Source organism: Solanum tuberosum, unplaced genomic scaffold (assembly GCF_000226075.1).
Source record: "Solanum tuberosum cultivar DM 1-3 516 R44 unplaced genomic scaffold, SolTub_3.0 scf00021, whole genome shotgun sequence".
In the NCBI taxonomy this organism is placed as follows: Eukaryota; Viridiplantae; Streptophyta; class Magnoliopsida; order Solanales; family Solanaceae; genus Solanum; species Solanum tuberosum.
In genome coordinates, this window is record NW_006238947.1 from 1,446,812 (window position 1) to 1,471,187 (window position 24,376).

General features: G+C 34.4%; 6 protein-coding genes across 6 annotated transcripts in view; 5 read left to right on the top strand and 1 right to left on the bottom strand.

The window, feature by feature from the left end:
• LOC102599867 (4'-phosphopantetheinyl transferase HetI) overlaps positions 1-1,231 on the top strand; it is a 4,765-nt gene extending 3,534 nt beyond the window's left edge. Inside the window, exons 7-9 of the mRNA XM_006341038.2 lie at positions 270-389; positions 680-809; positions 890-1,231. Coding sequence (XP_006341100.2) covers positions 270-389; positions 680-809; positions 890-1,002 — 363 coding nt within the window. The 3' untranslated portion in view covers positions 1,003-1,231. The remainder of the gene's footprint in view (positions 1-269; positions 390-679; positions 810-889) is intronic.
• On the bottom strand, positions 1,218-4,030 carry LOC102589077 (putative pentatricopeptide repeat-containing protein At3g11460). Its single transcript, XM_006341172.2, has one exon. It carries the CDS (start codon positions 3,886-3,888, stop codon positions 1,948-1,950), a length of 1,941 nt encoding a protein of 646 aa, XP_006341234.1. The 5' UTR covers positions 3,889-4,030; the 3' UTR covers positions 1,218-1,947.
• Positions 4,031-5,425: 1,395 nt separating this feature from the next.
• LOC102600205 (signal recognition particle 54 kDa protein, chloroplastic) lies at positions 5,426-13,534 on the top strand. The gene is made up of 15 exons (XM_006341039.2): positions 5,426-5,712; positions 5,797-5,932; positions 8,233-8,300; positions 8,374-8,475; positions 8,625-8,777; positions 8,981-9,058; positions 9,234-9,359; positions 9,440-9,542; positions 10,504-10,604; positions 11,284-11,421; positions 11,514-11,657; positions 11,920-11,995; positions 12,325-12,410; positions 12,523-12,648; positions 13,112-13,534. Exons 1-15 carry the CDS (start codon positions 5,548-5,550, stop codon positions 13,217-13,219), a joined length of 1,710 nt encoding a protein of 569 aa, XP_006341101.1. The 5' UTR covers positions 5,426-5,547; the 3' UTR covers positions 13,220-13,534.
• A 751-nt stretch (positions 13,535-14,285) lies between these two features.
• LOC102589395 (uncharacterized) lies at positions 14,286-15,772 on the top strand. The gene is made up of 2 exons (XM_006341173.2): positions 14,286-14,473; positions 15,599-15,772. The coding sequence occupies exons 1-2, from the start codon at positions 14,351-14,353 to the stop codon at positions 15,749-15,751; spliced, it is 276 nt and encodes a 91-aa protein (XP_006341235.1). The 5' UTR covers positions 14,286-14,350; the 3' UTR covers positions 15,752-15,772.
• Positions 15,773-17,318: 1,546 nt separating this feature from the next.
• LOC107059487 (F-box/FBD/LRR-repeat protein At5g56420-like) lies at positions 17,319-18,759 on the top strand. Its single transcript, XM_015306046.1, has 3 exons — positions 17,319-17,807; positions 17,872-18,208; positions 18,359-18,759. Exons 1-3 carry the CDS (start codon positions 17,319-17,321, stop codon positions 18,757-18,759), a joined length of 1,227 nt encoding a protein of 408 aa, XP_015161532.1.
• Positions 18,760-22,957: 4,198 nt separating this feature from the next.
• On the top strand, positions 22,958-24,179 carry LOC102589722 (FBD-associated F-box protein At5g60610-like). The gene has a single exon (XM_015305996.1). It carries the CDS (start codon positions 23,042-23,044, stop codon positions 23,969-23,971), a length of 930 nt encoding a protein of 309 aa, XP_015161482.1. The 5' UTR covers positions 22,958-23,041; the 3' UTR covers positions 23,972-24,179.
• The last annotated feature ends 197 nt before the right edge of the window (positions 24,180-24,376 follow it).

A 24,376-nucleotide genomic window follows, 5' to 3' on the forward strand; every position in this document is an offset into this window, starting at 1 on the left:
TAGGGGGGGGGGTGTTAGTGGGTTAGAGACCCATGTTGGTTGGGGAATGGACTGATGTTTTGCTTATAGTAACTGGAGAGTTATAACTGATCCATAACTTGGCTTTATGCGTCATATCTGATCCACTTTCTTCGAACATGTTGTCGTCACTGCTTAATCAATAAAGACGGTCGTTTCACTGCTTGTATGCTATGTAAATGTGAAGGAGGAACATTATTTCCTTGTATTATCTATTATGTAAGTTCTCTGAAGAAATATATTGTTCACAGGAGGCATATGTTAAAGCACTTGGGAAGGGTTTCTCAGGTGCACCTTTCAAGACGTTTACCATTCGTCTTGGGCGCTCTATTGGAGAACACTTTCATCCGTCTCAGAATTCAAGTGCTGAGGTATGCCACAACAGTTACTTTTTATTCAACTTTGACCTCTACTTCAGAGGGGTCTATGTTGCATTTGTCTTAGGTGCATCTTTCTATGGGTTTAGCCATGTTTTTATGAAAAAAAGTAGTCAGGTTAAACCATTTGAGAAATAAATGCACTCTTAAGCCTTGTCCAAACAGAGCATTTCCTCGGTACTGTTTTTTTCTCGAGCAAGTACTAGCTAACTTATAGAAGATATCATATTTTTATCTCAACGTTACACTGAATGTTTTTGTTGATACACATACTTTTATTTCAGGTAAGTGAAATAGTAGTGGATCCTCATGACAACACAGAGAACCTTACAAGTAATTGGCAGTTTATGCTCTTGGAGTTTGCTAGTTCTCATTACATTGCCATTTGCACCGAAAAGGATGTGAAAACAAAAGGTAAGAAAAGTTCTTTTTTCCCCATGAAGTTGAGAATGTCGATAAAGAAGAGTTCTAAACATGTTTTGTGATTACCACAGGTGATTGTAATAATAATCCTATGAAATTAACAGTTTGGAAGACAATTCCATTTGTTGAAGATAGTTGTGTCTCTGGAACAGACACAGTTCTTAAAGTTTGTGGCTTGAGATAATGATTGTTACATCCGCGGTGATACTTAATCTGACAATATATCATTATACATTAGAATCCTTTGATTCAGAGTAGCAACTTTTATTGGATCCATCAATTTTATGCTTGAAAAACAGATTGTAGAAGTGCAAGAATTCACATTATTTTGCATTCTTGTCTGTAAGATGGCTAGTTTTCTTCCTGATTGTAAGCATTGCTTCTGTTACATAATAAGTACTTCTTTTTCTTCATGAGACGATGAAAAACCATTTGTCAACGTGTGGAGTGTCATTCAGTAGTATGAATGCTGCGCGACAACATTTAGGAGTTGGTGTTTACACACATATAAGGATAGAATTGAAAGTTGAGGCACTAGCATTGCAAAAAAGAGAAGAGAACATACATCATAATCAATAAACATTTTGTCGAATGATGGTATAGTTCTTAATGCTTATTGTAGCCAAACATGTAACTGTTTCTTTTCGAGTTCAGCTCCACTACATCAAAATGGTTTTAGGGATCTAGAAGTTAACCAAATTTCTGCCCCTCCTTGAAAGATCTCAACATGCTTGCCCCTAAAATTTGTGCTCAAGGAAGGAGATGCCTCCATCAAACATCCAAACACATTTGTGTTTTCAAAAGTGGACCCTTGTTTGCCCTTATTTTCTTGTGATGACAATTGACAATTCATATCTCATGGTCACTCAACTTTTCAACTTCTGGTGAATGCATGTTCTTTCTTATATGGACCACATAGGTCAACTCGGAAGAGGTTCAACCATCAATATACTATGATCCCTTGCATGGGGTGTAGGTTGTGTTCAGTTAGGTCCCGAGGACTTGATGAAAACAGAGTTGCACAATGTTGCCACAGGCTTCAAGATTCAGAGAGCATACATGACTGTTTTTGATCTTTATAATGAGCTTCACTGCAAAGTTCTTGTTATCATTTGTCCAGTCTCACCAGTCACCAATAATCATTGCAAGAACATGTACCATTTCTAAAATGGTGGAAACGGGTGACATCTCTGACCACGAATAACCGGTCCACAATTTTGCTGACTCGCTTTACAAACGAGTGACAGTCATTGCATATTCTTAAGTTCTTTATAACAAGAATGTCAGTCCCTATTTCAGTGTTCAACAGAGCAAATGCAATTGCCAAACGTTCACTATGAACACCAATAATGTTAGGAAGTTCGTGATTTATTACCTCTTGACCATTTTTGCTTGCTCCTCCATACTCACTTTCAGTATCCTCCAATCTGTTCAACAATTTGTATATCTCTTTTGTTTGAGGATGACTTCTATCGCCAGCCACGAAAAGGTAAGTTTTCCCTTTACACTCAAAATAGCTATAACCTGGATCCTTTTTGAGCTTTCGTTCTCTCATCATCAATCTAACTCTTAATATACCTTCTGAATTATTTGCCTCTGTGTAGATATTTGAAAGTAGCACGTAATAGCCTACGTTTGTTGGCTCAAGCTCAACAACCTTGTTAAAAGCTAATTCTGCAAGTTCAACATTTTTGTGGATCTTGCAAGCACCCAAAAGGGCACCCCACACAGCACCATCAGGCTCATCTTCCATCAATTCAATAAGTTTCCGAGCTTCCTCAAGTCGACCAGCACGACCTAATAGATCCACAACACAAGAGTAGTGCTCTGAGCATGGCTTCAACCCATACTCCCTCTTCATCAGATCAAGATAATTTAACCCCTTTTCAGTCAACCCTACATGACTACATGCATTTAGAACACTAACAAACACCGTTCCATCAGGTTGAATGCCAGTCTTGATCATCTTATCAAAAAGCTCCACAGCAATGTTTCCAAGCCCATGTATTCCATAACCACCTATTATTGCTGTCCAGGAGACCAAGCTTTTCTCTGGCATCTCATCAAATATAATCCGTGCTTTCGCCAAATTACCACATCTAGCATACATATTTATTAGAGCATTCTTCAAGAATACATTCCATCTCATACAACTAGACCTTATTTTCTCTTCCACCTCAAAGCCAATCTTTTGAGCACCAAGATTAGCACAAGCTGACAAAACTCCAACAAATGTCACTGCATCAGGATTCACCTGCAACAATTCCATCTCATGATAAAGCTCCAACACTTCACCAGCCAACCCATTTTGCGCGTATCCAGAAATCATCGCATTCCAAGTGATCAACCCCTTTCCTGGTATATGATCAAACAACTTCCTCGCTAACTCCATAGACGCACAACGCACATACATTGTCAACAAGCAATTTACAATAGCCAAATCATTCACCAATCCACACTTAACATTCAAACAATGCAACGACATCCCCAACCACAGATACCGCGAAGCAGTACAACCTGGAACCAATCCCAAAACAGTAACCGCATTAAACAACACTCCTCTCAACCTCATTTCACTAAACAACAAAAACCCATTCAAGAAATTACCATTCTGAACATACCCAGAAATCAAAGCATTGTAACAAACAGTAAGATTTCTTTGAGGCATTTCATCAAACACTTTCTGTGCAAATTCAGTTAACTTACATCTACAGTACATAGATATCAATGCAGTTTGAACAAAAGGCTCAAATTCACAACCCAACTTGATAACATGACAATGGAGTTGTTTTCCGGTGATGGGAAGGGCGAGTGAAGCTGAAGATTTGAGAGCAAAAGGGAAAGTGAAGGCATTTGGGGTAGCTCCAGATTGAAGCATTTGACGGTAAAGAATGAGTGCTTCGTTGTACTGACCATGTTTTGAGAGATTTCTCAAATGGGTATTCCATGGAGTAGCAGTAGTAGTAGTAAAGCTTGAAGCTTTGGTGAAAATGGTGGATTTGTTAGTATGAAAAAGTGACAAGAATTTAGTGTTTTTGTGGAGAGGTATAAGGTGGAGGTGTTTGGTCATTTATTTTGAGACAAAAAAAAGGGTCATTGATTGCTTTAATGCATATTTATAGAAGCGTGACAATTCAAGCTCATGACACGTATTGTCTGTTTTAGCTTAACGGATCTCATGCAATATTTTCTCAAGCTATGTTATTTTTGAGTATAACACCTTGTTTGGATGGTTGTTATTCGTTATATTGTATTGTATTGTTAATTTAAATACAATGTTTGTTTTGATTGTTACTTAAATTTTATTGTGTCGTATTGCTTAAATCCATCGTTAGGTAACAATGAAAAGACCATTATATGGAACGATCGATTTGGTGTGATCGCGTCATTACCTTAATATTTTCTTCTCATTTTATCTTTATTTATTATTTAATAATTATATTTCATCTTTTACCTTACATTTTCATAGTATCTCTACCTCGTACCTTACTTTTCTTGTAGGTTTATCATTTAAATCATAGATGTAGTGACATTATGTAACACGGAGAACAATACAACCTATCCGAAGACTAACACTGTATTCATTAAAACAATACAATACGATACATTATGAAATAACACGTAATAACCATCCAAACAAAGTGTAAAAGCGCGCATGCATTATGAATCATGTCTTTCATATTAAAATATATATTTTGTCTAAGATATAACATGTATTTGATCTTTAAAAACTTGTCAACCTACAAAATCTATTGATTTTAGCCGATCCTCATCGATTTATCCTTATGTTATTAGTGTCATATACAACCTTATAAGGATCTAATTTTCGTTGAAATTTGTCCTACTATTATATTAAAGGATAAATTTATGAGGTATGTTGAGCAAACCTCACAAGACAAACATGAATTTGAATCGTGATAAATACAAGTTTCAATAAAAGAAATATATATAGTTTTATAACCATAAATTATTCTATCACTTATAATATCTTACTTATTTGCTTATTTACGTCAATTCCAATTAAAAATCCTTCTTCGCAATTTTAATATTGACTTCTTTTTCGTTTGAACCCACTCATTACATAGAGTGAACTAAATAAGAAATAACATAAGTAGCAAAAAGAGGAAAGAAGAAAAGCAAAAAAAATACATTAAATAAATAATGAAAAATTTAAATTTCATTATCGTATAAATTAACCGATTATATAATAATAATTTTTTCTTTGAACCCCAGGATAACCCGCCTGCAAAGCATATAGATGATGCAAACTGCACTAGACAAGCCCTATGCGACAAACTCGACTCAGAAGACATTGAGGGGGATCGATCTCGGATCATTCGTGTACCTCCAAACCAACTAAGCCATCTCGAAGGACAATATAATAAAACTTCACACTTGTGTATATTCCCACACTCCAAAGTCCAAGCTCACTTCAACTTTACTCCATCCAAGTACTACCACCATTCCTACTCCACTGATTCGAATTTAGTCGGGCTCTAATATGAATATCCGAAGCTGGGGAGGAAACAAAAAAAAATAAGTTGATGGAGTAGGATATTACGATAGTCTGCGATGCACAGAATACTGTAACAATCCCCCTAGTAGATAGACCATAGATTACATTTTTGTTCTTCTAATGGATAAAGCATAAAAGAAGAAGAAGAAGAAGAAAAAAGCTTCAATTTTTACTCCCATTTGCTTCTTCTGATTGTTTGTTCTTTAATCCACCATGGAAGCCACTGCTTCTTTCTCTTCAACTATGGCTTCTCACCATTTCTTTCCACTTTCTAAAGCCACCCTTTCAACTTCCAAACTTAACCCCACTTGCAATTCTTCTTCTTCTTGGATTGGTTGTACTCATTCTCTTTCATTTTCTTCAAGAAATTCATTCACTGTAAGACCCTTTTGGATATTGGTTAGTTTTCTTGTTTTTTTTTTTTTTTTGTAGTTTTTGATTAAAGATTGAATTTTTATGTAGAGGGATACATGGAGGGTGATCAATTCCAAGAATGTGGTTACTATAAGAAGGGAAACGCGTGGAGTTATTAGAGCTGAGATGTTTGGACAGCTCACTAGTGGACTTGAAAATGCTTGGAACAAGCTCAAAGGAGAAGGTAAAAGCAAAAAGTACTATTTTTTTTAATTTAAGAAAGAGCTAAATTTTGTGTGAAATTTTGATGTATGGGAGCTGATACTTCAATTGTTAATCTCGAGTAGGTATATGTTAAGAGTGTGTTAGAGTCGCATGTTAGTTGGTTGGGAATGGACCGGTGGTCTGTTATGTGGACTTGGATGATCCTCTCTTGATGAGCTAGCTTTTGAGGTTGAGTTAGAACCAAGTGTCATATCTTTATATGGTATCATAGCTACTTAGCTAGGTTCATCCCTGTTTGGACTCCCGGTCCATGCTCTAGTTAGGCATGAGGTGCTAAAGTGGGTTACAGTCCCACATCAGTTTATATGGATTGGACAATCCTCCCGTCATGAGCTAGTTTTTGGAGTTAGGCCCGGGTGTCATATCTTTACATTTTTGAAAGGGAACTGAAGATTGATATCTTGGATAGGGAAGATAGTTCAAAAATATGACTTCAAGAACAATGTCTTCTGTTTTTTTCATATTCAGGATAATATCTTAAGATAATTCATTAATACATCATAGCAATCTAAGGGAATGTGTTTATTTGTTGTCGTCACGATTTCAGTTAAAGTAAATGGCCTTTGCTAAGTAAAGGCTGTGAGATAAGATAGGAGTGAACTAAAGCTTCTTCAAAATGTGGCATGTAGTCAGACAAGGGTCATACCAATCTTGGTGAATGAGTTCAGCAGGACTTACCAAAAAATAAAAAAAACCTGGAATCGATCCTTAAATAGGAATTAAGTCTCATTTTCCAAGATTTTAACATGCTGAAATACAAAATAATAACAACCTGGAATCTATCCTTAATTAGGAATTACGTCTCATTTTCCAAGATTTTAACATACATCACTCATCAGAGCTGAAAATGTATCAGTGAGGATTTTCTTTATGGATGTTGAGGCTTTGGAGATAGAGTGGGACAGCAAATCCCAAAATTTTATGCCCAAGACAATTGATTCTTGAAGAATTGGTAAGTAGTTGACCTAACCTTCTGCTATGAGAATGTTTTAGTGGAAATGTGGGCTGTCAGGACGGGATGATGTGGAGGTGGAAGCTATATAAGTTGGAACATGAAGCTTAATGTCTAGACTTAAACCCCACATGTTTAGAGGATTCAACAACATGCGTGATTTCATTTTTAGGGTGGATGATGAGTTGTCGTAGATGGTAATATTGATCCATTCGAGGAGGTGCCAGATGGGGTATAATGAATTATACTTCAAGAGAAGAAACCGGGAAGATGTATAATTGATTGTTAAACTCCAATGAAGTGTATGGAAAGGGAGGGGGCCTTGCTACTATAAGATTTTAAATGCAAAGAGTAGAACATATTAACAACTATGGGTCATTGTTTCGAGGAAAGACTCAAAATAGTCCCTCATCTTTGGGTTAAGGCTCAAAGTCATCCTTGAGTTTTCACATAGAGCACTAATAGTCCCTCATGTTTGCAATATTGGTGCACTTTTGGTCCTCCTCAAAAAATTTGCCTATTTTTTAACATTAATTTTGTCCACAATTTTATGTAAGGAATGTCCAATCGTCTTTTTATATATTTAGTAGAAATAATAACTCTATGTGAGAGAAGGTGATAAGAAGAACACATTGTTCTGTTTAGTAGAAATATTACTGCAGCTAAACTAAGAACATCTTAACATATGACGTTGGAAGAAAAGAAAAAAATGTGTACTATTGCGCGTGAAATTATCGTGATGAACCTCTCGACTTTACCTGCAATACAATTTCTACTAAACAAAACAAGATGTTTTTCTTCTCACATTCTCTCAAATGGAGTTATTATTTCTACTAAATATATAAAATGACGATTGAACATATCATAACATAAGTTATGGATAAAATCAATGTTAAAAAATAGGCAAAATTTTGGAGGAGGACCAAAAGTGCACCAATAGTGCAAACATGAGGGACTATTAATGCTCCATGTGAAAACTCAAGGATGACTTTGAGCCTTAACCCAAAGATGAGGGACTATTTTGAGCCTTTCCTCTCATTGTTTCTATTTAACAGGGATATACTTCTCCTTTTTAGTTCCAAGCATTATTTCTTGAAACTTTAAAGTTTCAGTAATAAACTAAGGGGAAGTATTTAATTGTTTAAAATGTGAGTTGCTTGCCTTATCCAAATCCAAACTTTTAATCATATTTTCTATGTCCCCATTTTTCAAAATTTTGGAGGTTTGGGTTCTCATTGCCCTTGTTACTAAATATGTGGTTTTATATAATGATGAAGTGGTTGTTGTTTGAATTCCTTGTGCTTCAGAGGTTTTGACCAAGGAAAACATTGTGGAACCTATGAGAGACATCAGGAGGGCTCTTTTAGAAGCTGATGTATGTTGCTCTCTATTTCAGCAGCTAATCTCTATACATTAAATTTTGCCTCTCATTTAACTATAATCGGCAGGTTAGTCTCCCTGTTGTCAGAAGGTTTGTTCAGTCTGTTAGTGAAGAAGCCGTTGGGACTGGCTTGATTCGAGGAGTAAAGCCTGATCAGCAACTAGTTAAAGTATGTATTATCGGACTGATCACTTTGAACAATACACAATTGTACTTAGAATACAGACGGTCTCCCTTCTGTTATTAATTTTATTTTGCTTGCACAACTGGCTATCAGCTCGATCTGAACTTTTTCTTTGTCTCATTTGGTTGGTGTAGATTGTACGTGACGAGCTTGTGAAACTGATGGGTGGAGAGGTTTCTGAACTGGTTTTTGCTAAATCTAAACCCACCGTAATACTATTGGCCGGTCTACAAGGTGTTGGGAAGACAACTGTTAGTGCAAAGTTAGCTTTATATCTAAAGAAGCAGGTGCACTTCCTAACTTCACCTTCTCTTAACCCTTTCCTGACCTTGCTTTACTCTCTCTCACGCTCTCTCTTGCTCATTCTATTGCAATTTACGTATATGGTCGTAGAACCTGCATTTCTCCAAGTACCTTCTAATATTAGCAATTTCCCTCTTTCTCATTCTATTGTCAAACCATTGATGGGCACTGGTGTCATGGTCTGCAGGGTAAGAGTTGCATGCTGATTGCTGGAGATGTGTACAGACCTGCTGCTATTGACCAACTTGTTATTTTGGGTAAACAGGTATGCCATGGCACATTAGCAACAATAAGAATGTATATCATTTCATTTTAAATGCTTTTTTCTGTTCTTCTACACATTAACAATCTTTACCTATATATCATCTTCTTTACGAGTACGCAGAATATCTAAACACAACTTTATCCATTCTCATGTTCACTGATAAGTGGGGGAACAGGTTGATGTGCCTGTTTATGCAGCAGGAACAGATGTAAAACCTGCAGAAATAGCCCGACAAGGATTACAAGAGGCCAAAAAGAAGAATGTAGATGTAGTCATAATGGATACAGCTGGAAGACTTCAGGTCATATCATCATGGTTTTCGGATTCCACTATAAATTTTTCTAGTAGTTTGTATTTAAACCTTTCTCTTAGTTCTTGTAGATAGATAAAACTATGATGGATGAATTAAAAGACGTGAAACGGGTACTGAACCCCACAGAGGTTTTACTTGTTGTGGATGCAATGACTGGCCAAGAAGCTGCAGGTACTTCTACACTCATAAAACATGCAAATGATCTATTACATGCCACAGGCATTTTGCTTCTTGTGAAAAATGGCTTTTGACTAGCATGGTCATATATCACTTTTCACGTATTTTCGTTCTGTGTGGCTTCCTTTATACTTTGATCTACAGCAAGGTCTCACTAATATTTATGCTCTGTGGTTGATCTCATTGAGGAACATCTCTTTTTTCTTAACCATGGACATTCACATAATGCCAAAGAAGTGTATCTTATCAGTTATCATGCATACTTTTGACTTACCACACTTTTGCATTTTCTTGCTCCAAGGACTAACCGTCTGATACAAAAAACTTTCCTTAACAATCCAGGCCATACTGTTATCTGAGGTCCGCTTCTCACAGAAAGAGCAAAATATCTGTTGTTTGTGTAATTTGGCCACTGAGCATTTTTCTCAAGAGAATGTTATATTGCTTTTCATCAAAGCTAGGAGACTTATGACACAGCTGTATATGACAGTTAATTTCTTTCTTGTGCTTGTCTTGTAGGAATAGAAGTTATTTGTTGGAACTTCATCACATAAATATGGATGTTATCTTTGATAAACCTCTGAAGCTGTTTAACTATTTTTATACTCCCCCTATTCACGCGACATGTTTGGTTGATATGGAGTTTAAGGAATTAGTTTCATTTACTTGAAACTTTTTTAGTCAGAAAAAAAAAATACTGAATTGTTTTTTTGAGGTTAATGGAGAAAGGCATTCCATATCTGAGTTGTTAAATGAATCTGAACTCTTGAAATTTGTTACTAGATAGTGCAATAAAAGTCTGTAACATCTCAAAACAGAAATCATAGTTGTTCACTTTCATTGAGTTCTTACTGACACAAGGACATAATTTCTGCCCTTTACCAATCATTTCATGTTGAAAACAGAAATTTCCGGTTTGTTTTCTCTCTTATCGTTCATATTGATGAAATTGTAGCTTTGGTCACAACATTCAATCTCGAAATTGGAATTACTGGTGCCATCTTGACGAAGCTAGATGGAGATTCTAGGGGTGGAGCAGCTTTAAGTGTCAAGGAGGTGGGTTCTTATTACTACAAGACACATACACTTGTTTTTTCCTTGTTCTAAGTTCAGCCTTGTACAGTATGAATGGTACCTTTGGAGTTATATTTTGCTTCAACTTCTCTTGATTAGATTTTGTCAAAAAAACTTCTCTTGATTAGCAAAATCAACATATATACTTTTTGAACTTAGAACAGCAAAGAAAAAGGAGAATTAATGAGGGAAGTAGACGATTATAAATATGCAAAAGCTTTTTTTCCTTGGAGGGATCATGCGACGAAACATAAACTAAAACGTAAAGAGTGGTTGGACAGTAAACTTCAGATTTCCTCTATGTTCAACATGTCTTCTAAGTATTATCTTGGAAGAAGTTTACTTTTGTCAAGTTTTAAACTGAATGGAATAGATTTGAAGCCAATAGGCAATTGATGATATCTGTTTAAGTGGTTGTGTCAAATGTTGCTAATATGGATCATAAGTTACAACACAACAACAACCCAGTGTAGTCCCACAGGTGTGTAATGGGGAGGTGTAGGATGTAAGCAGATCTTACTCCTACCTTTTGTGGGGTAGAGAGGTTGTATACGAATCATACGTTATAGACAAAAAGAAATCACTGATTGCTCTTTAACAGTCAGGTTTTTCATTAAATGAACTAAGATTTTGCATCACAATTATATGTTCACTACCACAGGTATCAGGAAAGCCAATTAAGCTCGTAGGAAGGGGTGAGCGTATGGAGGACCTTGAACCTTTCTATCCTGACCGCATGGCTGGACGTATTTTAGGGATGGGAGATGTTCTATCATTTGTTGAGAAAGCCCAAGAAGTTGTAAGTGGCAAACAAGTATTAATGCTCCTATTTTTTTTCGTTTTAATTTGGTTCAAGTAGTTTCATTTGACTCCCCTTATAAATGATTTTAGATGCGTCAAGAAGATGCTGAAGATTTGCAGAAGAAGATCATGAGTGCAAAATTTGATTTCAATGACTTCCTGAAGCAAACTCGGGCAGTTGCTCGGATGGGTACCATGTCCCGCGTTATTGGAATGATGCCTGGCATGGGAAAGGTATATTCCTGGTTCTTATTAAATCTATTTCTCCTTTCCATGTCGTTAATATTGTATGGTGAAATTCATGTTTTAATAGTTACTACACATACTTTAACTTGGCTAAAATGTAACGACCGATTTCAGATCAAACAATCAAACTATGTTATCAATTCTCAAAAAGAAAAAGATCAAACAATCAAACCTTGTATCAGCTATATTCCTTCGTTTTTATTTATGTGATGAAATGGGACCGAATCCCTTCTTGTTCATGCATAAACAGGTTACTCCTGCACAAATTCGAGAGGCAGAGAAGAGCTTATTGATAATGGAGTCAATGATAGAAGTCATGACACCAGGTTATTTATCTTACTTCAAGGTTTCTAAGGACACATGTTACTTTGTCTAACCTAAACATGTATACTTCCTCTGTTTCAATTTGTTTGTCTTACTTTCCTTTTTAGTCCATTTAAAAAAGAACGTCTCTTTCTTTTTTTGGCAACTCAGTAATTCTAACTTTCCACGTGACACGTATAAGACTACAAGATTAAAGGACATTTTGGTACATTCTATGTATCTTTAGTTTTCTACGTATCTTTAGTTGGAAACCAGAATCAAATTGAAAAGGAAGGAGTACTAGTGCTGCTAGCTCAATTCATATTTCATTGTCTTTCATCTTTTTTCTCAGAGGAGAGGGAGCAACCAGAATTGTTAGCAGAATCTCCTGCTAGAAGGAAACGTATCGCTCAAGAGTCTGGAAAAACTGAGCAACAGGTAAAAATCTGTGTGGAGTACTGATGCTAATATGCCATAAAACATAAATTCTTTGTCTGAGAACATTCGGTACTCCTTGCATGCACGTACATAACTTGATTGCAATTTGTAGGTGAGTCAACTTGTTGCTCAACTTTTTCAAATGCGTGTACGTATGAAGAATTTGATGGGCGTTATGGAAGGTGGTTCGATTCCTGCACTGAGTAATCTAGAGGAGGCACTAAAATCTGAACAGCAGGTGCTTATCTTGTCTAAATTTTTGGCTGAATTACTTGTTATCAAATTAGAATATGTGGATGTAGTAGTCAGTTCCAATTTTGAGCTCCTTACCTCCTTACTATGCTGTAATTATTTCTTCTTACATATTAGTCGTGGTGCGCACAAACTGGCCCCGAACACCACAGTTATCGGGGAAAAAAAGAGTTCTTACATAGTATTTCTTTTCTCTTCCAATATGCCTTAAAGATTGTAAATTCCACTTGTTCGAGGATTTGCTGATACATCTGTTCGATCTAATACACATTTCTATTGTATGAGATGGAGAAACCTATTCTTCTATGCATTTGTTTTTTTTTTACTGGACTTGTACCCGAAAAGTGCATGTTTGTCATGTATTCTTAGATTTGCACTTCTGTTATCTTATCGTTCATTAACTTAAGCTGATGGATTCGAATGGTCATCTTGTTCCCTTCTTTCTTCAGGCTCCTCCCGGTACTGCTAGGAGGAAGCGAAGGTCAGAACCAAGGAAGCAATTTGCAGACTCAGGATCAGCTAGGCCTAGCCCTCGTGGTTTCGGGGGCAAGAACTGAAGTATAAGACTAATATGTCAATCAAATTTTTGAAGGGCTAGCATCTTTGACTAGCTATTTATGAGTATCAACTAGAAAAAGGAATTGTGAGCAAAAAAGGAAATGATCAACTAGAAAAGGGAAGTTCTTGACAAGATAATAGTACATTGTATGTACTCTCAACTATATAGTTTTGTCCCTCTTCTTGTGTAAAACTATTGTCTTGTTGATGTATCTAAAGGCTTTGATTTCTTCACATAACCATCTTGTAATCTTGGTAATTTCTTAGTTTTTCCCACTCCTTTAAAGTTTTACATTCAAAAGCTTTCTGCTTAATTATAGCATGTTTGGCCAAACTTTTAAAATTTCGAAGTGTTTTTTCTCTTTTCTTTCAAAACCACTTATTTTAGAAAAATGAAGGTTGTTTGGCCAATCTTTGAATAGCAACAAAAGCTAATAAAAAAATGTAGCACTCATAAAAAGTTCATATATACAAAAATTGAGCCGAGAGTATTTCGGAAATAACCTCTACCTCCACAAAATAGTGGTAATGTTTGTGTATATTCTACCTTTCCAAACCTTACTCGTGAGATTTTATTAGGTATTATGTTGTTGTTAGTAGTGATAACTTATGACAATAATATAGCTAGCGTAATTCTACAAGTGGAGTCTAGAGAGGGTGGTGCGTACAAAATCTTGTAACCCCATATGGAGATTGGAGAGTATGGTGAGTGCACAAACTTACTCGAGTAGGCAAAGAGGTTGTTTTCGAGCAATATAAAATACATGAATAAGTAAAACAAACAAACAAAAAAAAACAAAAAAAAACAAAAATCATAATCAACATTTTGCCAATTTCTTTTTTTTCTAGTAATTAGTGATAAATCAAATTTCTTTTTTTCCTTTATTTTCTAGTAAACATAAATCATAATCAACATTTTCTCAAAGTAAGTTGAGATCCTCTATATATGGTAGCATCATTTCAAGGAATGTCATCCATGTGTTAGGTAAAACTATTCTTTTTAATCCTACTTTTTGAACCAAAATTTCATAATTCATATATTATAATTACATAAACAAAGTGAAGTAAAACAACAAAAGAGAGTAAAATATTAAAATATTTACAATTTTTTGTTTGGATAAAAGCAAAATATGGCAAGTGGAGTTGAAAGTTTTCCAGCAGTGGATGCTGAAAAAGAATTGAATCCACAAAACAATAAGGAATTTCAAGTTGATTCTGTATCATCACAAGTTGCTTCCTCACTTGAAAAAGAGGTAAATCATTTCTAATTTCTTTGGAAAAATAAACTAATTGAGATATTAAAATCGTTCAGGCTTAAGTCTGCTAGGAGAAGAAACTTCATGTCCTTAAATGCGTTACTATAGAATATTAAAGCTTCTACATGATTATGTGAAATTTGCTAGAAAAAATCGACACACTGATTTAATTTCGTCTAGACATGTCTAATCGTGGTCTTAGAAAAATATTTATAATTTTCAATAATAGATCGAAGTTTGATGATGTTGTATGTCCTCTTCATTGGTAAACTTGACAAATATTTCTTATTAATGAACTTCGAAATAACAAACATTTTTATCATATTAGTGGTTAATGATATATATAGATGATTTATATAAGCTACGTAACTAACTTGAGATTGAAGTAATGGTTAATTTTCTTGAATCTGAAATATCTTATTAAGGATGAAGAAATCTTATTTATCTCACCACAACTACTGATCAGATGTAATTAAGATATAATTTACAATTATGAAATATAGAGTGAGATTGAGAATATTAACTCATTCATAACTTACTAGCATCCCATTGAATTTTAAAAAATGTGAAAAAAGACAAATATATCCCTGAATTATCGTAAATGGTATGCAGATACCCTTCGTTATACTTTTGGGACATTGGTTCCCCTGTTGCCCAAAAACTAGAGTATATATACCCTTTATACAAACAGATATACACGTGTCATAATATTATCTACCGATCAGACATTTATTAAATATCGGATCGACGAATAAGATTGTGTCACGTGTTCCTATTTAGTTTTCTGTTAGAGTGAAGGGCATATATGCTCTAGTTTTTGGATGGCAGGGGCACCACTGTCCCAAAAGTATGACGGAGGGTATCTGCATACCATTTACTATAGTTTGAGGGTATATTTGTCCTTTTTCCCAAAAAAATTGACACAAGAATAATATTTCATGCATGAGAAAAATAAACCATGGTATATATTTTCATTTTCTTTTCTTGAATGAAATGGTTTTGCGAGCCGAGTGTCTTTCAGACACAATGTAAGGGTAAGATCTATATACACATTATCCTTTTCAAAAATTATTTATGGGGATTATAATTTATACTGAATATGTTATTGTTGATTTAATACAGGCAAAGGAAAAATTGGAGAAAATGAAAAATGAAAAAGATAGAAAGGATGCAATACAAAATTTCAAGACTGCTATGATTATCTCTGGAGTTGTTGTTGCTGTTGCTGGGGCTATTTTTGCAATTACCAAAAAGCTCAGAGAGAGATCAAATTAATTAGCACTTTATTTATTTATAATATAGTTTTGAACCCTTTTTAAATTTTATTTTAATATTCACCAAATTCATACATATAAAGAATTTGCTAATATTTATTTATGTTTTAGGTTTTATCGATAAACATTCTCCAAGACAAAAATAGTCTAAATAAGACGCAATGAAAGTAGAAAGAGGCAATAGACTAAAGATAGTAGCATAACATTACTACAATCACGAAATAATAAATAATGGGAGATATCGAAGAACAAGAAACTAAAATTCATCCTAGGAATATTAGTAAGGACAATACGACAAACCACTCCTATTCATAAGTATATATGAAATTTATTTTTAAAAATATAAAACTCAAATTCACTATTAACAGTAGGGGTGGGCATAAACACCGAGAAACCAAAACACCAAATTGAACCGAATTATTTCGATATTTCGGTTTCGATATTTTAGTTTTTGGTTCGGTATTCGGTATATATTTTCGTATTTTTTGGTATTTCAATTCGATTTTCGGTATTTAATTTTGTACTATTCGGTATTTCGATTTACCGAAATATATTATATTATATTTATAATATTATTAATATTTTATTAATATCAAATAATAAATAGGCAAAAATCAATTAGGTCAAACTTTACCCTTTTACTTTTTCTAATTTCTTAGCAGTTTAATAGGAAATTAGGAATAGGCATAGCAGCCGCACATTCTAATTTCACGGTCCAACTTTCCATGTCTTCCGGCGACCGGCAATCAGCAACAAGCCAACGACCGGCCGACCAGCACGCACTACGCAGCAGCGATCGCCGACCAGCATCACGTAGTAGCCGGCAACCATCAATGTAACTATTTTTAGCCCATTAAACTGAAAAATCAAACAAAAAAATGTATACTTTTAAATTTTTAAAAGCCCACTAAGCAGGCCCATAACAAAAAAATCGAATCGAATCGAAATAATTTGGTTCGGTGTTCAATACACGTTGTACAAGAATTGAAAATCAAAAAAATCGAATAACCGAATGCCCAACCCTAATTAACAGTAATAAATTTCTCTCAAGACCAAATACCTAAAATGATTGTCAAGGTCTCAATTTCGAGCCCTTAATATGAAAAAATCTTACTTACTAATTACTACATAGAAGAAGGGAAATTCTCAACTAATAATTGGTAAGAACATGATTAAGAGTTTATTTAAATTGACTTTTGATTTATGACTTACACAGATTGATATAAACTAAAAATACAAATTATAAATTCTTTTATTATTTTAGATCAAAACTAAGTATTTTGCTTTTAATAATTTTGTAAGCTTTTTTCTTTAGTTTCCACTTATCTCATAAGCTCAAATTCGTTTCGAAAAGTTTCACATTAACTTATTAAGAATTAAACGCTCTCTAACAAAACGAACTCGAAGCTCCGTCCCAACCCTCGTTGTCATAAAAAGTTGGAAAGCCCTAAAAATGGCTGATAGAGCTCTCTATTCACTCTCGTTAGACTGATAAATCTGCGGATGCGAGGTAATCTCACTATACATTTGAAATCAGTACTGTTTTCTGCTTTTAAATCCTTCAAAAAATGGATGATTTGATGCAAAAATCATTGAAACCCCCCAATTTTTTAGCTGTATTTATTAACAGTACAAGTGAAGGAATCGATAGAATTAGCTATTTGCCTGATGATATATTGCACAATATACTTTCATATCTCTACATCTTCGATGTTGTTCAGCTAAGCATTTTGTCGAAAAGATGGAACTATATATGGAGGACAATGCCTTACTTGAATTTTGATATTAATAGCTTTGGTTGTGAACGGATTAATAGGCCTTGGGATTTGGGTATGGCTGAGAAATTCAAAGATTTTATCAATTGGGTGTTTATTAACCAATGTGAGGATACCCTTGTTTGTTTTAAGCTTTGTTGTGGGGATATTTTTGGTAAAGGGGCTATTTTTCGATGGGTTCGTGTTGTGACAACTCGAAATGTTCAAGAACTTGTGTTAAATTTTTGTCCTGCTGGGCCATTTGAGTTGCCATATTGTGTTGTGACTTGTGAATCTTTGCGAGTTTTTGAAAATACGGATGGATGGGTCTGTACTTAAGTTGCCTAATCATTTCGGATTTCATCAGCTTAAATTTCTTCATCTTGAAGAAGTTGAGTTATCAAACGAGCATTTGACGAGTTGCTTGTTCTCAAGACTAGAAAAACTGAAATTGGATTGTTGCAATTTTGGAAGTATGACTATGGTTGATATTGCTTCGACGTCTCTGGTTTATGTGTCTATAAAGAACTTTGTGGACAACAGAGTAAGTTTCGTCAATTGTAACATCAAAATTTCTTGCCCGAATCTCAAGGTCTTGAAATATGGTGCTCCATTGGCAAAGGATATAATTCTAGAGAATCTCTTCTCTATAGAAGTTGTTCACCTCTTCTTTTTTGATTCAGATGATGTAATGGAAGAAATTGGTATGTGTGTGCATAACATGATCAAGAATGTCGTTTCTACTTCAACTTTGAAATTATGCCATAGTTCCATTGGGGGTTTGTATAATGTATTTCATGGAGTCAGAAACTTCCCAGTCACGTTTTATAAGCTTAAGTGCTTAAAATTGGCAGTGGCAATTGATGAATCTTGCATGGAAGTCATGATGCTATTGCTCAAGCATTCTCCTAATTTGGAGGTTCTGGATTTGTTTTCTGATGAGAATTATGGTTGGGATGAAAACTGGAAGTTGCATGATCCTAGTGAAAGCGTTGTGTGCTTGGAGTCTCATCTAAAGTTGATACAGTTGGCTGGTTTCAAAAATGAAGAAAAAGAGATAGAGCTACTAAGGTTTTTCCTTAAGAATGCACAAGTATTAGAAAAACTGATAGTTGTTTGGGAATGCTATAATGACATATTAGAAGAGGTATCCGATGAGGTCTCGAAGTTTCCTAGAGCCTCTTCGCATGTTGTTGTGTCATTTCTTAATTTCAAACCCAAATCAAGATCTCGTTACCGGGACAATTTTGTTTAAAAGAGGTTGTGATTGTGAGGCTATGTTGCTTGGACTTGGACTTGGACTCTGACTCTCCAAAAATGTTGTACTACTTTTGGAAGATCTGACATACATTTGAAGTGTCCAAGCAACATAGGCTAGAAGTACCCTTTTAGAGAACTAGTGCATGAGCAAGCACATGAAGCCTTAAGTTTATGAATTTCTACAACTGTTTCGCCTTTTCAATGAGCACTAGACATCCTTCAATGAAGCATGTTTGACTCCGGACAAAGAAGCATTCAACTTGTCAACAGATGTTACACGCGTCTCCAAGATTTAGGAAGTATTAGTCATCTCTTTCTGCACTATATGGTTGTTGTTGACCTCTGAAACATGTTTTATTATGTTTTTGGACTTGCGTGGGTCATGTCGTACACAGTTAAAGATGCATATGAATGCTGGAAGCATGAAGAAGATCTGGATGTCCCTGCAAGTATTTTTTTTGGTGTTTTTGGTGAATTTCAACTCCAAACTACTCCCAACTATAAGCTAGATGTTTGTGTAACTTATTTAGCTTGATGGACAACTTAAGCCATGTAAATTACTTATTTCATCAAAGAGTAAGGATAATTTCCCTTTGCTTCATTTTTCGTTTTATTATTGTAGCTTTACTTGAGCTGAGGGTCTATTGGAAACATTGAGGTAAGACGGCGTACACACACCTCTCCAAACCCCGCTTATGGGATTGCTTCTACTTTCATACACCAACAATGATTACTGTCAAGAAGAGTGATGAGTGTTTGGTGTATACTCCAAGAATGGCTTGTGGAAAGCAAGTCTTGATTAATGGTTTTCAACCACTAACTATGGCTTCTGCTTCATCAAAGGCTTGAGTTAAAAATACACAAATGTGGACTAATACTATCTTTATAACTTGGGGCTGGGGGAGAGAAGAGAGCATAATAAGGTAGAATAGAGTAGTCTTTTTTTTTTTCTGGGCAAAGGAAACCTGCCGATGCTAACCTTTGGTGCACATAGGGTGAAACTTCACTGCTATGCAATAGGTCGCAAACCACACAGGAGAGATAATCTTTCTATCGGAAGCCATTGTAATTGAAGACATTATTCAAAGGTCAAGGCTCAACATTAGTCATTAGGTTGTTAATTACTCGTAGTTCATTTTTATTTGTTATATTTGGACATAGCACACATTAAAAATAATAATATTTGACATGATTATTTTATTACACTATCCTTATTCATTGATATTTAGTATAGTCTTGAAAAATAATTTGGGGAATAAATAATTAATGCTAAGGATAAACATGAGAAAAATAATTGTATTTTCTTGATATGTTAAAAGTGACAAATAAAAGAAAAGATATATTTTTGGAATAATGGACAAGTAAAATTGAACAAAGGGAGTATTATTTAAAAAACGATTAACCTGTCATATCGAGCCATACTAAATTGATTATTAGTTATATATCTTTGAATTAACAAGGTAAGAAAGGTTGCCCCATTGTAGAGATGTGAGGGTTTGACTATGAACGGTTTCAAGAGAGGTTATGGTAGGTTGGAGAAGTATTGGAGAAATGTGATTAGACAGGACATGACGCAACTTCAGCATCTTGAATATATGATTTTAGACATGAAGTTATGGAGGATAAAGATTAGGGCAGGAAGTTAGGTAGATAGTTGAACGATTGCCTCACTTAGTTTTTTGTCTTTTGAGTTTGGTTATTATTTATGATTTTTTACATCTTTATTATTGTTTTTATCTTATTATTAGTATTGTTTAAAATGATTTGATAGGTTATCTATAGTATTTTGCGAGACTTTCTTTATTTTCATATTTCTTTCTCTATGCTACTTAATTTGGTTTGTATTTTTCTTGAGTTGGTGGTCTATCAGAAACTATCTCTCTACCTTAAAGATAGTTACAAAGGTCTGCTAATATTTTATTCTTTTTAGACCTCCACTATTATGGGATTACACGGGATATGTTGTTGTTGACCAAACACAACTTCAATTTTCAAATATCATTTTTTCTCTTTGAAAACAATTTTTTTTTTCAAATTTCACAATGAAAAATGGCTAATCGCCTACTTATTCCTGACTCATGAGTGTTGAAACTAGTACTCTCTCCATCCAAATTTATGTGATAGTATTCAAATTTCAAGGGTCAAATGAATTTTTCTTTGATAACGATTTTTCATGTCATTTATATATTACATTTCACTTTATATATTTAGTTAATTAACCAAATCTGATAAGGTTTTGAATACTTAAAAGACTAAATTCGATAACTGTATAATTAATAGACCAAATCTAATAAGATTTTTGAATATTTAAAAAACTAAATCCGATAAATTTATAGTTAAGATACTATTTTAGACCTAATCCAATAGTTCAGACCATTTACAACATTTTCTCCCAATTGGAAAGGGTGGGGGGTTTAGTATTTAGTTGAACAAATTGGTGTAAAACCCTTAGGGGTCGTTTGGTGTGAGGGATAATACCAAATAGTCCCGGGATTAAATTATAGTACCGCTTATTTTGTTGTTTGGTTGGCAAGTTCGGGATAACTTATCTCGGGATTAATAATTAGTACCGGGATAAGTTATCCCTAACCTAGGGTGGTATAGTAATCTTGGGATAACTTATCCCGGGATAAAATGGTAAATGCAAAAATGTCTCTTTCAACCCTTTTTGTTATTATCACTTTTTACATTAATGAAGGATATTTTTGTAAACAAATAAATTGTTCTTAAAATTTATTATTTTGAATACAACAAACCAAACACTCAATAAAAAATAATCCCAACACAAACTTATCCCATCATAACTAATCTCAACATAACTTATCCCAACATAACTTATCCCATCATAACTCATTTTCAAACCAAACGACCCCTGAGGGATCGTTTGGTGTAAAGGATAAGTACAAATAATCCCGAGATTAAATTATAGTACCACTTAATTTGTTGTTTGATTGGCAAGTTCAGGATAACTTATCCCGGGATTAATAATTAGTACCGGGATAAGTTATCCCTCCCCATGGGTGGTATAGTAATTTCGGGATAACTTATCCCGGGGTAAAATAGGTAAATGACAAATATGTTCCTTTAAATCCTTTTTATACACCATTTTTCACATTTATGTATATTTACATTTTTTTAATACCATGTATAATAATACTTACTACTCCTTATTTTTTATGATAATTATACATATTTTTCTATTAAAAAATTACACTATATAAATATAATTTTTATTTATGAATTTATTTGACTAATTCTTATGTTTATTTTATTTTTGATTTCTCATAAACTTTCTTCTCTTTAACAAACTTAAGAGGGAAGTTCTATTTTTTAAGCTAAATAAGAAAAAAATTATATTTTTAAATACACATAGTACTTATCACAGGGATACATAAACAAAAATATTTAAGTTAAATAAAATAAAAGTTTTATTTTTAAAAATGAATAACTAAAGCTCACAAAGAAAAATTTAAAAAATTTAAATAAAGTGAAGGGTAATTTTGTAAACAAACAATTTATTCTTAAAATTTATCAATATATAATATTTTTGAATACAACAAACCAAACACTCAATAAGAAATAATCTCAGGACAACTTATCTCATCATAACTCAAATTCAAACCAAACGATCCCTTACAATAGTTATAAGACTCATTAGAAAACCCCAAAGATGGCTGATGGAAGCTCGCTATCGTTCTCATTCCACTGATAAATCTCGGAAGGGAGGTAATCTCACTGTTCATCTGAAATCACTACTGTTTTATGCTTTTTAATCCTTCAAAAAATGGAAGATTTGATGCAAAAATCATTGAAAACTCCCAAGTATTTAGCTGCATCCAGTGCAAGTGAAGGAATTGATAGAATTAGCTATTTGCCAGATGAAATACTATACAATATACTTTCATCAATTTACATTTTCGACGTGGTTCAGTTAAGCATTTTGTCGAAAAGATGGAACTATATATGGAGGACAATGCCTTACTTGAATTTTGATATTAATCGTTTTGGTCATGAACGGATTAATCGACCTTGGGATTTGGTTATGGCGGGGAAATTCAAAGATTTTATCAATTGGGTGTTTATTAACCAATGTGGGTTTGGGGATAGCCTTGTTTGCTTTAAGCTTTGTTGTGGGAATATTTTCTATAAAGGGGATATTTTTCGATGGGTTCGTGTTGTGACAACTCGAAATTGTGTTAGTTTTTTGTCCTGCTGAGCCATTTGAGTTGCCATATTGTGTTGTGACTTGTGAATCTTTGCGAGTTTTGAAAATACGGATGGATGGGTCTGTACTTAAGTTGCCTAATCATTTCAGATTTCATCAGCTTAAATTTCTTCATCTTGAAGAAGTTGAGTTATCAAACGAGCATTTGACGAGTTGCTTGTTCTCAAGACTAGAAAAACTGAAATTGGATAGTTGTAATTTTGGAAGTATGACTATGGTTGATATTGCTTCGACGTCTCTGGTTTATGTGTCTATAAAGAACTTTGTGGACAACAGAGTAAGTTTCGTCAATTGTAACATCAAAATTTCTTGCCCGAATCTCAAGGTCTTGAAATATGGTGCTCCATTGGCAAAGGATATAATTCTAGAGAATCTCTTCTCTATAGAAGTTGTTCACCTCTTCTTTTTTGATTCAGACGATGTAACAGAAGAACTTGGTATGTGTGTGCATAAGATGATCAAGAATGTCGTTTCTACTTCAACTTTGAAATTATGCCAAAGTTCCATTGGGGGTTTGTATGGTGTACTTCATGGAGTAAGAAACTTCCCAGTCACGTTTTGTAAGCTTAAGTGCTTACAATTGGCAGTGGCAATTGATAAATCTTGCATGGAAGTCATGATGCTATTTCTCAAGCATTCTCCTAATTTAGAGGTTCTTAATTTGTTCTCTGACGAGAATTATGGTTGGGATGAAAACTGGAAGTTCCATGATCCTAGTGAAAGTGTAGTGTGCTTGGAGTCTCATCTTAAGTCGATTCAATTGACTGGTTTCAAAGACGAAGATAAAGAGATCGAGCTACTAAGGTTTTTCCTTAAGTATGCACAAGTATTAGAAAAACTGATAATTGTTTGGGATAGGTATAATGACACATCAGAAGAGGCAATAGAGGAGGTTTTGAAGTTTCCTAGAGCTTCTTCACATGTTGTTGTCACATTTCTTAATGCCAAACCCAAATCAAGATCTCGTTACCGCTCAATATAAGTTTAAAAGAGGTTTTGATTGTTAGAACCTAGTTCTTGGACTCTGACTCTCCAAAACTGTTGTCATACCCGTGTTAGAAGCGTTCAACTTGTCAACAGATGTTACACGCATCTCCAAGATTTGAAAAGTATCGGTCACCTCTTTCTGCACTGTACCGTAGTTGTTGGCATATGAATGCTAGTGCTTATGAAGAAGATTTGTATGTGCCTGTAAGTATTTTTTGGTGTGTTTGGATAGAAAGGAATCGTAGATGCTTTGATGGGATTTCAAGTCGAAACCACTTCCTATAAGCTAGATGTTTGTGTTACCTATTTAGCTTGAACAACTTAAACCCTGTTAATTGTGTTGATCAAAGAGTAAGGATAATTTCACTTTGCTACGTTTTTCGTATTATTATTGTATGTT

What these genes read in the sequence shown, in the direction of transcription:
- LOC102589722 (XM_015305996.1), top strand. Translation starts at nt 23,042, where the DNA reads ATGGATGGGTCTGTACTTAAGTTGCCTAATCATTTCAGATTTCATCAG.
- LOC102589077 (XM_006341172.2), bottom strand. Translation starts at nt 3,888, where the DNA reads ATGACCAAACACCTCCACCTTATACCTCTCCACAAAAACACTAAATTC.
- LOC107059487 (XM_015306046.1), top strand. Translation starts at nt 17,319, where the DNA reads ATGGATGATTTGATGCAAAAATCATTGAAACCCCCCAATTTTTTAGCT. An exon ending in TGACTTGTGAATCTTTGCGA is followed by an intron (nt 17,808 to 17,871) that starts GTTTTTGAAAAT and finishes GGATTTCATCAG; the next exon opens with CTTAAATTTCTTCATCTTGA. An exon ending in TGATGTAATGGAAGAAATTG is followed by an intron (nt 18,209 to 18,358) that starts GTATGTGTGTGC and finishes TAAAATTGGCAG; the next exon opens with TGGCAATTGATGAATCTTGC.
- LOC102589395 (XM_006341173.2), top strand. Translation starts at nt 14,351, where the DNA reads ATGGCAAGTGGAGTTGAAAGTTTTCCAGCAGTGGATGCTGAAAAAGAA. An exon ending in CTTCCTCACTTGAAAAAGAG is followed by an intron (nt 14,474 to 15,598) that starts GTAAATCATTTC and finishes GATTTAATACAG; the next exon opens with GCAAAGGAAAAATTGGAGAA.
- LOC102600205 (XM_006341039.2), top strand. Translation starts at nt 5,548, where the DNA reads ATGGAAGCCACTGCTTCTTTCTCTTCAACTATGGCTTCTCACCATTTC. An exon ending in CTTTATATCTAAAGAAGCAG is followed by an intron (nt 8,778 to 8,980) that starts GTGCACTTCCTA and finishes CATGGTCTGCAG; the next exon opens with GGTAAGAGTTGCATGCTGAT. An exon ending in GACTGGCCAAGAAGCTGCAG is followed by an intron (nt 9,543 to 10,503) that starts GTACTTCTACAC and finishes ATGAAATTGTAG; the next exon opens with CTTTGGTCACAACATTCAAT.